The sequence below is a fragment of the Mercenaria mercenaria genome, unplaced genomic scaffold (assembly GCF_021730395.1).
Source record: "Mercenaria mercenaria strain notata unplaced genomic scaffold, MADL_Memer_1 contig_1556, whole genome shotgun sequence".
NCBI lineage: Eukaryota > Metazoa > Mollusca > Bivalvia > Venerida > Veneridae > Mercenaria > Mercenaria mercenaria.
In genome coordinates this window covers 38,552-52,233 of record NW_026459539.1, presented here as the reverse complement: position 1 = coordinate 52,233, position 13,682 = coordinate 38,552, and the positions used below count along the sequence as shown (strand labels likewise).

At 32.3% G+C, this 13,682-nt stretch overlaps 1 protein-coding gene across 1 annotated transcript; it reads left to right on the top strand.

Moving 5' to 3' along the window:
- The first annotated feature begins 6,901 nt into the window (after window positions 1–6,901).
- LOC128551688 (M-phase inducer phosphatase 1-like) lies at window positions 6,902–13,477 on the top strand. The gene is made up of 5 exons (XM_053532596.1): window positions 6,902–7,518; window positions 7,731–7,855; window positions 8,152–8,259; window positions 9,141–9,165; window positions 12,946–13,477. The coding sequence occupies exons 1-5, from the start codon at window positions 7,048–7,050 to the stop codon at window positions 13,096–13,098; spliced, it is 882 nt and encodes a 293-aa protein (XP_053388571.1). The 5' UTR covers window positions 6,902–7,047; the 3' UTR covers window positions 13,099–13,477.
- Window positions 13,478–13,682: the final 205 nt, after the last annotated feature.

The following is a 13,682-nucleotide window of genomic DNA, read 5'->3' as shown; positions in this document are numbered from 1 at the left end:
AATTTCACCAACGGTGGTGTAGTAAGAAATAATCCCTATCACCGGGCGACAAAGCGACAATGCGACAATGCGAGATTTTACTAATTCTCGCAACTATGTCTATTGGATTTCAATTTCACGATGCGAGAATTAAGAAAGACAAGCGACAATTAAGACGATAATTGTCGCCCTCTTAACCTCGCGAGGATTGTTAAATCTCGCATGTAAGTATGTTTTCGGACAAGGCGACAACGCGATAATTATCACGTTGTCGCGTGTTGGCGAGGCGACAATTTAAGTGGCACGAACAGGATTCCGTAATTTTGCGTAAAAAATCTACCAATCCACTTTCTTACTCCTCTGTACGTGACTTGTTTAAAGACAGGATTGCAAAGTTAGGTCTTGATCCTTCTCGGTATAGTTTACATAGCTTTCGTTCTAGTGCTGCTAGTGTTTCAGCTAACAACAATACCTCAGAGAGATTGTGGCAGAGACATGAGAGATGGAAATCTGTTTCATCTAGGGATGGATATGTAAAAGACACTCTTAAAGACCGTCTCTCAGTCTCTTTGAACTTAGACTTATAAACATGTACTTATCTTGTGTGTGATAAGTGATTGCTATGTAGAATTAACATTGTATTTGTATTAGAGAGAATGTGTTTTTAAAATACAGATCAGCTCACGCGGAAAACCCATTCTACTCGATCCTCGGAGGATGGCCAAAACGAGTACCAAGGCTCCGACTCGAAGTTTCTTCGAGTTAGCCATTTTCCGTCAAGGAATTTCGCTATCTGACTCCGAGGATTTATGCGAAGTCACTCGAAGGAAATCCTCGAAGTGACTCGAGATAAAATCCAATTAGCGGAATACACACTTATATTGCTTTCTTTTGTTTCCGAGTCACCTGACGGAATTCCTTCGAGTGACTCAGAGACGAATAAATAATTACCTATACAAATTTAAATGGGCCTTCGAGTAACTTCGAGGACAGATTTCAGATTACTCGGAGCAGGGTGATTATATTTTACATAGTGATACGCGAAATAACACAGTATTTGTAAATAAAAATAATACTGTAGTATTTTTATCTTACTTTAAAATAAACCAAATTTTTCTGTTAACTTATGATATTTTATCACTTTTTGAGTGGATACGACAGTAGTATTTCTTATCCTATTTATAATTCCTTCAAAATGATTAAAATGAATCATTTCTCCTATATTTTTTATTAATTTATAAAAGTCATTTTTCTTCAACGGCCATTATCTTAACGTTTATCTAGTTTTATATAGTTTCTAATTTTGTCCATTTTACATCAGTTTATTTCTAAATTTAATTTGCACTGTCAGAAACTATTTCAACATAATATTTAACAAATCACTATTCTTTAACGGCAGTTATTTGAAAGTTTGTTTAGTTTTATATAATTCATAATACTTTACAATTTACTTTTCTAACTGGTGTATTTTTAAAGTTTTTCTAGTTATAAAATATTCATAATTAAGTAATTTAGTGCATTTTTCATGACTTTATTTCTAAATTAAATTCGCAAAATCAGAAATTATTCCTACATCAAAATTTAACAAAACAGTTTCCTTTAACGGCGGTCATTTGGAAGTTTGTTTAATTATATATGATTAATAATTAGTCCGTTCTACATACATTTACTTCTAAATCTAATTCGCATGTATTTCAATACTATACTAAACAATTTACTTTTAGCGGGTGTTATTTCAAAGTTTATCTAGTTATAAATTATTCTTAATTTAGTGCATAAATTATTACACGACTTTTTTCCTAAATTTATTTCGCAAAGTCAGAAATTATTTAAATATCAAAATTTAACAAATCACTTTCCTTTAACGGCGGTGATATGAAAGTTTGTTTAATTTCGTATGATTTATAATTTAGTTTATTATACATAAATATACTTCTTAATCTAATTTGCATGGTCAGAAACTATTTCAATATCAAAATTCACACCAATTTCATACAATTAAAAGAACAAGCTAAATATATAAAAAAAATCCGTCCAAGTAAGGAAATACTGCCTCGAAGTTTCGTCAAATCATCTCGCGGCACTCGAAATGACCGATTTATTGTTTATTACAGACTAGGAGTCGCGCGGAGTGGCCATAAAATACCGGAAATCATTATAGTGTTACCTGTATAATTTGGACTCGGAGTTCCGTCAAGTAATTTCTCGGAGTTACTCGACGAAATTCCGCTAAAGTAATAAAACTATAACAGTCGGTCCTCCGAGTCAGAATTAGGCAGTACTCGGAGGAATTCCTCGCTATACAAGATTTTTCCTTCGAGGAAAAACGGAAAGTGGGTTTTCCGCGTGAGCTGATCTGTAGATCAATGATATTTTCAAATAATTAATATTTTCATTATTTCTATTAGAATATAAAGAACTAAAAGCTATTTCTTGTTTCATGATTCATTTGATTCGACGTAATAGATTCAGTTTCATAGTTTTTTTGTGCGTGTTTGCAAGAGGCAGTTGTTACATGACGACTAAATGTTGTCATTACTTATGCTCTGCAAGTAACGGAAAAACACTTTGTATGTGCTCTGGCGGAATGTCACCTATTTATTTTTCTTTTTAGTGCTGTGCTAATGGCGGAATGCCACATGGCGGCGAATGTTACCACTTTGTGTTCTGTATGTGTCTGAATGCTACCTTTAATTTATGTGCTCTGCGAGTGGCAGTATGCCACGTGGTGATGGATTGTCACCATTTTTTGTGCCCTGCAAGTGGCGGAATGCTACTCATTTTTTATGTGCTCTGCAGTGGCGGAATGCCACGTGGTGATGGAATGTCACCAATTTGTGCTCTGCAAGTGGCGGAATGCTACTTATTTTTTATGTGCTCTGCAAGTGGCGGAATGCCACGTGGTGACGGAATGTCACCAAATTGTGCTCTGCAAGTGGTGGATGGTCGCAGCTGCTTTGTGCCCAGCAATTAGTGGTATGCTTAAATATTCACTTTTTACGTTTTTCAGTATACATAACAATTTTCATCATATGCATTGAAAAATATTTAACCAACAGTACAATTTAGTGTACAATATTAAAGAGGTGCCTTTTTAAATCATGTAATTATTCATATTCTGCAAAGAGAATGATTCTTTATCTGTTACAGATAAAATTAAAAGCATTTAAAATGATTCTTTGATCAAGTTTTGACAATTGATTTTTTGAACTTGTATACGGCATCATTTCATTGTCAATGTATTAAAATGCTTAGTCGATCATTTTGTTTCAATGGTGTTTCACAGTCTATTTCAGACGAAACTAATTTCATAAACAGTAAAGATACAGCGTTTGTGCTGGAAGTCTTCATTTTCTGTCGATTGAAGTCTATATGGGAACAAAATTATCATCTAGACGAAAGTTGATACTTAAAGGAGACAACATGGAATGGTTATGGTAATTGTATCCGTATAAGTATATTTTAAATATAAATTTTATTACTCTCTTTGTTTGCTCGATATTTGCTGCCAAATATATACCTTAAACCTATTCATGTTTTGGTTTTATGTTATTAGTTAACTGAGATAAGAGAATAATTAATTTACTCACAGCTTTAGCGTGAGTAAAGTTCTTTTTACTGTCTATGTGGTGCATTCAATCGTATATGTGGTGCTTTCAACTGCATATGCTGTGCTTATAACTTTGTATCGGAATTACTTTATGTGTGGTGTTTTCAACTTTCATCTGTATATGAGGTACCTGCTTTTCATTTAACTTTACATGCGGTGATTTTAAATTTGTATGTGGCGCATTGTATTGTATATGTAGTGCTTTCAACTGTATATACGGTTCGTTTAATTGTATATGCTGTACCTTTATATCTATATCCAGTGCGTTCAACTTTATACGCGGTGCAAATAACATTATGTGCAAACTACATTAGGAGATCCGAATATTACGAAAGTTAACGAATATTGCCGAAAACATCCGACATTGGATATTATTCGAGGGCATTCTGCCTCTTCTACATCGGTTCACGGGGTATGACTAGATACCGGAAAGGGCCCTTTCCGTGGTATTTGATCGGAAAGGGCCTAACTTCTTCCTGGTAACTTCATCCCTCATATTGAGTATTGTCGAAGATTTAAGTGAGTATTTACAACTTGATCGGAAAGGGCCTGCCATATGTTTATTATTAGAAATTAAGGAATTATTTTTTCATATGTCATTTTGGCATTAATTTAAAAGAAAGTAAATTGTGAAAAAAATATCAATTTTCGATTTTTTTTTTAAATGAATTGTGGACAAAAATACGAGTCAGTGCATAAACCGCGCTGGTTGGAAAGGGCCTAACATGATCGAAAAGGGCCTGTCATATGTTTATTATTGGAAATTATTGAATTATTTCTTCATATTTCATTTAACAAATAAAAAAGAAAATAATTTTGAAGAATATTGTTCTAAAACATTTTTCTCCAAGATACAAATAATGTCCATTTCTGATATGTATCGGTGTAACGTTAAGAAAAGCACCCTTATATGAAATCCTATGTCAGATGTTTTCGGCGATGCTCTTTGTTTTTTAAGTTTCATGTTTATTTTTCACATCAGGGCATATAATATGCATGTGATGACAACACTGATACACATATTGAACCAGTATAAAGACAATGCTAGGTGTACAAATCAACAATGCAGCATACTGTATATCTAAAAATAGAACTATATATTATGTTACTGTTTCTAGAAGTTACACATGTGCATCCAACTATGAGATCGATCAGTGTATTTTATGGAGAATGAAATTATTTAAACTGAGACAAAATGATCTTACAAAATAATAACTTGATAAGTTTTGCCTTAATTTTGCAATTCATAAGAGCATCTAGTTTGAATGAACTAGGATGGTTAAAATACTATTTTAGAATGAACTTTTTTCTACTGACACTAAAATAGTCACATAAAAATAGATAGTGAAATTCTCTCCTATTAATTTTTTGTCACAACGTGTACATTTTCTTTTACAACGTTCAATGTTATAATGTCTCCCTTTCTCAATAGGTAAAGAATGCTTCATAGTTCTTGCAAAGAGTTTGGTAATGAACTGGATCTCATAATGTTGTTTAACCATAAAGAAGTTTGCACCGCATATACACTTGAAATCACTGCAAATAGAGGTGAAAGTATCGAAATTCAATATGAAAATCGAACCACTACACATGATAAAAAGAGGACCAACGAAAGGTGAAACAACCGCGTATACCGTTAAAAGCACCGCATACACATTAGAAAGCACAAAATATAAAAGCTGAAATCACTGCATGTGCAGCTGAAACCACCGCATGAAAATGTAAAACCAATCCATATACAGTTGCAAGTACCACGTATACAGTAGAAAGCATATCATAGAAAGTTAAAAGCACAACATATATAGTTTAAAGCATCGCATATAAAGTCAAAAGCACAACATAATAATTATAAAGTGAAAATCATTGTATATACAGATAAGTGCACCCCGTATACAGTTAAATCCGCATATAGTTTAAAGTACAATGTACATAGTTTAATGCACAGCATATACAGATAAAGGCGACACATATAAAGTTGAAAGCACCACATAAACAGTTGAAACGATCGCGTACAAAGTTAAATATACTGCACAATCAGATGAAAGCATTGCATATACATCTGAAAGGACCGCATATAAAGTTAAAAACACCGTACGTACTGATGAAAGCACCCCATATACAGTGTTAAGCGCATCATATACATGTATAGGCACTGCACATACATGTAGAGGCACTTTATATACTGATATATGTGCAGCATAAAGTGCTATATCAACATCAGAAGACAGCTATGGCTTTCCATATCCATGGAAGCCTACAACATTCATAATTACTCCTAAAACTCCTCAAATGATAACACTATCTGTTGCACTAAAATACATAAAATAAATTGAAAAGACCACCTGTATGCAGACACCATCCTGCATTATAACCCAGAACATTTTTTAATTAAAGTTTTATATTGTATTTTGAAACGCGAATGAATGTCACCTGCACTAAAAGACCATATTTTTGCGCTTAAAAGTAATGGGCTTAATATATAGATTGATTGAAATTTTCCACAATTATTCCAGATAAAGTAACCACTAAAAGTTACATACTATTTCTAAATAATGTGAGAAAGGCGAGACAACGCAATAATAAATGAGGCATATTTGCAATAAAAACCCTAATTTCCCAACAATGATTCAGTGTAGAACTGATAATTTTTATGCATCTCTTTTCTCAATTACATCATATAAATATTTTAGCTATCTTACTGAACGAAAGATCAGATTCTTTTCATAAAAATGCCGATTATTTGTTTAATTGTCTGAACTATCGATCCGTGATACAAACAAACAATATTGATCTGTAATCATCGATCATAACAATAGATACTAATAATGATTTGATGACGAGTTAATTATGCCGCTCTGATGTTTTTAACGCGGGTCAAGGGGATGGCTGCGGAGACTTTATTAGCTCATTGTTATCATCATCTATCAAACAATCTCGTCATATTTCATTGACTTCCTGAGCTGTTTTCAAAACTGTTTGAAGTTTGATTTCTGTATTGGTATAAATAATGAAATTCTGCAGCTTCACGCCATTCTATTTTCATCTCTGTTTCAATATCTTACTTCGATAAAAAATATCATTAAAATGCCTCCTTTGCCTTCGGATTTTACTGACTTGCCAGTGACAAGAAAATCTAGGTAAGAAGACCATCATCATCTCATTGTAATGTTTAATTCTAAATTAAATTTAAATAGAATTTATCTTTTTAATACTTGTTTCTTTATCAGTAAAACAGCCATGCACTAGATAGGCCTTTAGGAACATTGTGGATTCAGCTTAGATTTATCAAAGAGCTATAAAAATAAAACTTCTTTGGATTTATATATCTGGAATATTGACCTTAAAGAATTATTCAGCAATTATAAATACTATGGATACCTAATTTAATAGTGCTCTTTTTTTATACAAACTTATCCATATAGATCTACATCTGTATTTATACTTTCTTGTGTTTCAGAATGAGGTTGAATTTTGGACAGCCTGCAACATGTGAAACTAGCCACACGGCACCCTTGAAATCATATGATCTTAATATTTTTCAAAACGAGGCGAATAAAGTCGGAAATGATGTAAAGAAATCATTGAAGCGACGTACGGAACCTCTCGACTTGATACCTACGATGAAGAAGAGACGATTCCAGCACTTCACCACTAAACTGAAATCAAACTCAAACTCAGTAGCGGCAACTTTAAGTCCACTGTCCAGCATCATTCAAGCTGTTGAAAAACTGTCTACGGGATCTGACCTCGTCGCAGACGGATCACGTGTCAATATTCTACCAACGATTTCAGGAAAGCACAGCGATCTAAGCACCATCTCACCGGAAACCACGTCTGATGTCTTGAACGGGGTTTATAACAACCGTTTAGACAGAGCGACCATAATAGATTGCAGATATCCATACGAATTTGAAGGCGGACATACTAAGGTAATTCTGACTTGTTTACCAGTCTTTTTTTTGTGTACATAATAGACTAAATAACAAATGAATAAGAAAAAAAATATATGTAAGTATATACCTACTTACTCTGTCTTTGTGTCCTAGAATGCGTCTTATTATAAAAATAGCACGATTTTCTTTAATATAATTTGCTTCTTGTTTTCTTTTATTAATAATATACTTTTTAATTTTTATAACAGGGAGCCATCAACCTTTACACCAAGGATGCAGTCCAGAAATTTCTTCAAGAAACTGTTACATCATCAACGACAAATCACGTGCTTATCTTCCATTGTGAATTCTCGACTGAAAGGGGGCCGAAAATGTAAGGGTTATTTCTTTTTCTTTGAAAAGATAAGACTCTTTCTAAAAACATTGTAAATGGTTAAATAGATTATCATTGAACTTTAACTGGCTAATTTAATTCTCTTCAACTTTAAATTACTATTTCTTTTGTTAAAACTACATTGTATACTAGTAAAGCTATGGACTTAGTTAAACAAATTAATTTTCTTTAATAAACAGCTGTGGAATTATGAATTATTATGTTGAAGCTTCAGTAAATATACAAGTTTTTATGTTTTACTTGTTTTCATCTCTTAATGAATTCTAAATTTGTAGGTATCGCTTCCTAAGATCTTTGGATCGTGAAATTAACAAAGATAATTACCCCCGCCTCAATTTCCCCGAGATCTATCTCCTAGAAGGAGGATACATAGAGAATATTAGGTTACTGTCTTATAAATTTAAATTTATTAAGTGAGTCGGAGAAAATATAAAAGTCGAGGCTCTGCCGAGACTTTTATTTTTTCGTAGACGAACTTAATAAATTTAAATTTATAAGACAGTAACCTAATGTTCTATTTATCCTACCTTCTGATCTAAAATCATTCTTTAATTAAAATTCAAAATTTACCACCAACTAGATCTGAGTCTGTCTTGCACAGAAATTAATACGCCCCACCATTACATAAACAGGTCTTTAAAATAAAAATATTATAAAATTAGAGCCGAAAAAAACAAAGGCTAACCTTGTTCTGCTTTGTGTCTGACTTCTCTGTTCTGCTGAACATTAAAGAATAATTTTAATTTGCTGCCAAGTGAAGTTTTGTCCGAAGATCAGTTGAATGTCGGATTGCCCATCCTCACCAAGCAAACGATTGACGAGACTTATATACACGCCATATCGCCGCTTGACAAAACGAATAGGCAAACCGTTTCCTCGATGATTTTATTCAATAACACTCCATTACAGATGCAATATATTCCTAGATTGACGAGTAGAAAGCTAAAATTCTGAACAAACGCTATACATGAGTCACTTTCTGTTTCTCCGAGCGTTTCCGTTATAAAAACTTTTTGTAGTAATTGCAAGTACGGTATGCATACACTATACATTTGTGATGGTCTCACATACCTAATAAAAGCGCGTTTATGAAAATAATTGCATAAATATGTCTTTTAGCAGTTATTCTCAAAAACAAGATGGCGTCGTTTTAAAAAAAAAATCCAAAAAGTAGTCCGCCAAGCTTTATTTAGTCACTGACCAGATAAAGCAAAATTTATCTGACCCCTTGATTTTTGCCTTTACTTTGCATGAAGGTAGGATAAAAAGCGTTCTTCTACACGTGCAAAGTAAGTACAGTTCTATATTAGATATCATTAGAAATATATTTTATGTCTTCATCTTATTTCATGAAAATAACAAAATTTTGACGTGAAACTTATCTTCAAAGAAAGTGCAGTTTTTTTTTTTAAAGAGACTCATTTCCAACTTTTAGTAACATCGCTAAACCGATAAAGCGGGACAGCTTTACCTATCATAAAAGTCAATAAAACCAATAATCCGATATCACTGCTATCGGACGCTTTCGTGGATTTCCGTGCTAATTGTTGTTGTTGTTGTATGATTACATATCTATTGTATCAGTATTTTCTTTTTTCTGTTCATTAGCCAAAGGCAAGTTCTTGTCGATGTTTGCTAATAAAATGTTGTTGTTGTTGTTGTTGTTGTTGTTGTAGTAAAACCGGCGATCGATAATTAACAGCTGCATTTACAGAAAAAAGTTTTAATTGATATTAAAGTAAAATGCGGAACAAGTCGAAAATGTACATAATACTTTATCAATTGTCAAATAAAAGTAATATCTAAGAATATGAATACGTTATCTATATACGTTACATATTATACATCAAACCAAAGAGCCATAAAAATAAATGTATTTTATAGTTCTTTATTCAAACACAAAAAAAATACTTTCTTGTTAATACATGAAACATAATGCTAAACATATATCTATGTACTCACAACAAATAACTGTCTGTAAATAAACATTAATCACAGGAATTACATATACTTTGTATTATACTAAATCACTATCTTTTATACAGTACTACTGTCTTCTACATCTGAACGATGACATTTATCAAGGTTTTAAGTTTCTCTTTCTTACTTAGTACAGTTTTAAAATAATAGACTTAAATAAGTAATTACTTAAGTTCTTTTCGTGAAGTTTGGGCAAGGATCTTCACTCAGTGCATTGTACATATTTACGGAAAAACTCTTATGACATTTAATGGTACAATCTAAATTCGTAGATTGACAAGTCAATAACGATAATTTATTACTTTTAACTCTAAAGGTGGGTAATAGTTTGTACTGATTCTTTCTGTTGTCATAAGATTAATAAAATAATTGTAAAAAATACAAAAAATCTCAATCCCCGAAAGAAAGTAAAAAGAAGATATATAGACAGAAGAAAGTGATACATATTACAACACACTAAAACCATAAAACCATAAAAATACCTGTTGGGTAACATATTTTTTATGACCTAGCTTGAAACAACACTGACCGGATATTGCTTACCCCTAGGCAATATTGTAATACACAATGAAATTTAAAGGGTTATTAAACATTTGACACAATTAAATTATTTTATGTTTAATGTAATTGTGTGCAATCTCGGGACTAAATTACATAAGTTAATTTTCAAACGAATGATTAAAAATGTACCAAAAACAGGCATTAAAGGCACCGGCCTCCAGATCGTTCGACACCAAAAAAAAAAATAAATAAATAAATAAAATAAAAAAAAAATAAAAAAATGATAATTATATTTTTTTTTTTAAACTTCTGGAAATTAATGCTATATTTCTTAAGAATCCTTTGAAACTTAATTACTGAGAATCTTAAACGTTACGGAAACAGACGAGAATTACTTGTTTTAACTACTTTTAACGATTAAAATTAAAAAGCGTTTTGCATATTCAAGCTCATTGAACATTAAGCCAACCAGAGCGTTATTGGTAACGACAGCGGAAAACTATTTTAGCCGCGGCGGTCCAGGTTCGAGTTCCAGCGCGGTCATCTTATTTCTTTATCTGGCATTTTTAAATAGTTTAGAAACAAAACTTTATATTCTAATGTTCATAATATGAACAAACTTCAATTTAAAAAATAGCCTTGATGAACTGATAATTCTGTTGTTGTTGTTGTTGTTATACCCCCACCAAACATGTTTGAGGGGGGTATATAGGAGTCAGTTTTGTCGCGTCCCGTCCCGTCGCGTCCCGAAATCTATTATCTCAGTTATTACCAAATGGATTTGATTCAAACTTAAAATACATGTTCCACCTTATCACCCACATCATGTGACACAAGGTGCATAACTCTTGACACCAAGTTTTCATGAATTATGTCCCCTTTTACTTAGAATTTAAGGTTAATTTTGTTGTATTTTCACTATATCTCAGTTATTACTAAATGGATTTGATTCAAACTTAAAATAGATGTTCCACCTCATCACCCACATGTGACATAAGGTGCATAACTCTGACACCATTTTTTTATGAATTATGCCCTTTTTACTTAGAATTTAAGGTTGATTTTGATGTATTTTCACTTTATCTCAGTTACTACTGAATGGATTTGATTCAAACTTAAAATAGATGTTCCTCCTCATCACCCACATCATGTGCCCACATCATGTGACACAAGGTGCATAACTCTGACACCAAGTTTTCATGAATTATGTCCCCTTTTACTTAGAATTTAAGGTCAATTTTGTTGTATTTTCACTATATCTCAGTTATTACTAAATGGATTTGATTCAAACTTAAAATAGTTGTTCCACTCATCACCAGATGATGTGACATAAGGTGCTTAACTCTGACATAAATTTTTTATGAATTATGTCCCTTTTACTTTAAATTTAAGGTTGATTTTGATGTATTTTCACTATATCTCAATTATTACAAAATGGATTTGATTCAAACTTAAAATAGATGTTCCACCTCATCACCCACATCATGTGACACAAGGTGCATAACTCTGACACCAATTTTCATGAATTATGCCCCTTTTTACTTAGAATTTAAGGTTAATTTTGATGTATTTTCACTATATCTCAATTACTACTGAATGGATTTGATTCAGACTTAAAATAGATGTTCCACCTCATCACCCACATCATGTGACACAAGGTGCATAACTCTGACACTATTTTTCTTGAATTGTGTCCCCTTTTACCTAGAATTTAAGGTTAATTTTGATGTATTTTCACTATATCTCATTCTGATTGGCTTAGAGCCAAAGGGAAGTAACCTTTTTTTAACCTTTGTACTGAGTTTCTTCCCTTAAATTCCAGGAATTAGTCTATTTTTTAGAAATCCTATTTTTAGATTTTCAATATTTTAGGTATTTTTCTAACTTTTGTATTATAAGTCCTATGTAAAAAGTAAAAACATTTTTCCGTGGTAACATGGGTCGGTAAGACACTTTTTTGTATTCATTTTTAGTGTATCTCTAATATTAGAGATTTAAAATATTTACTAGTATTACTATACTAGTATTATACTAGTATTACTTATATGTGGAAGCCCAGGATGAAGTACTCCAAAGTATTTTTAAGATTCCTTATGGTTGCCATTCTTCTGTGACAAGACCGTATTGTGGGGGTATGAGTCACTCCTGTGACAGTTCTAGTTTCTTTAACCTCCTTTAATATTTTATTCTGTATTTTTAAATTAAAGCAGCCATTTGTCGATTTTTATTAAAGATATAAGTATTTCCTGTGTACTTATTTGTTTCTGAATACAACAAAAAATTCATTGAATTGGTCTAATTACAATCTCATTTTTTTGCATTATAATCCATAAGCAATTTGTATCGACAAAGCCCCTGCGAAGCCCCAGGGTTATCCGGAATAAATTAAACTTTAATTTGTGGGGTATCGAATTTTTGATTTCCAAATAGAACTTTTTCTATTTAAGTTTAAGTAAATTTTTCCTTCTTTGTTTATATAGGGAAATTTATCGATTTTCCGATAGATCGATGTTACTAAAAGTTGGTAATGATTCAATTTTTCTGCTTTTTTCTTCGTCTTAATTTATTTATTGTCTCCTTGATTTCAGGAACAATGTTTTCCGCAGACGTACAAACCAATGCTACACAAGGAACACAAAGACGAATTACGTCACTTCCGTGTAAAATCAAAGTCATGGTCAGCAGGCGACATACCTCGTCAAAGTGTAATTACTGGCACCGGAATGAGACTGCGATTTTGATTGGATAAATGGACATGGGAAGGGAGATGAACAAAATTACGACTGACTGTGTCGGTAGTGCTTGTAAAGATCTAATATTGAAAGAAAATTTGCTGTTGAATGTCATTTATAAAAAAAATTGCCTCTCTTTGGCAGTTAATGACGAATATCCAGCGAATGTTTTTCAAGACTTAATAAACCTGTCCTATGGAGGCTTTCTCTCTTTCCTGTAATATTTCTTGCTTTACTTTCTGTCTTTAATTTACCACGGGTTTCTCGTGCTATTGAGGGCTGAACCTGTTATGCATTATCTGTTCTGAATCCTTACTTGTTATATTTATATTTTCGATGTTACAAACTTTTATGTACATATTGTTAATGATGATTATGCTTTTGACAAATAAACAAGAAACTGAATATTGCTCTGGGTTTTTTTTCTCATTACGAAAGGCATATTGATATGTAGTATTGTAATCATTACTGGGGTATCAGTGATTGCATTACATGTAGCGCTTTGATTTAAAGGACACAATACTAAAATTATTACTTGGAATTAAGTATTGGTTGTATGACTTTTATAGCCCTAACGGGAGAGTAGACACACT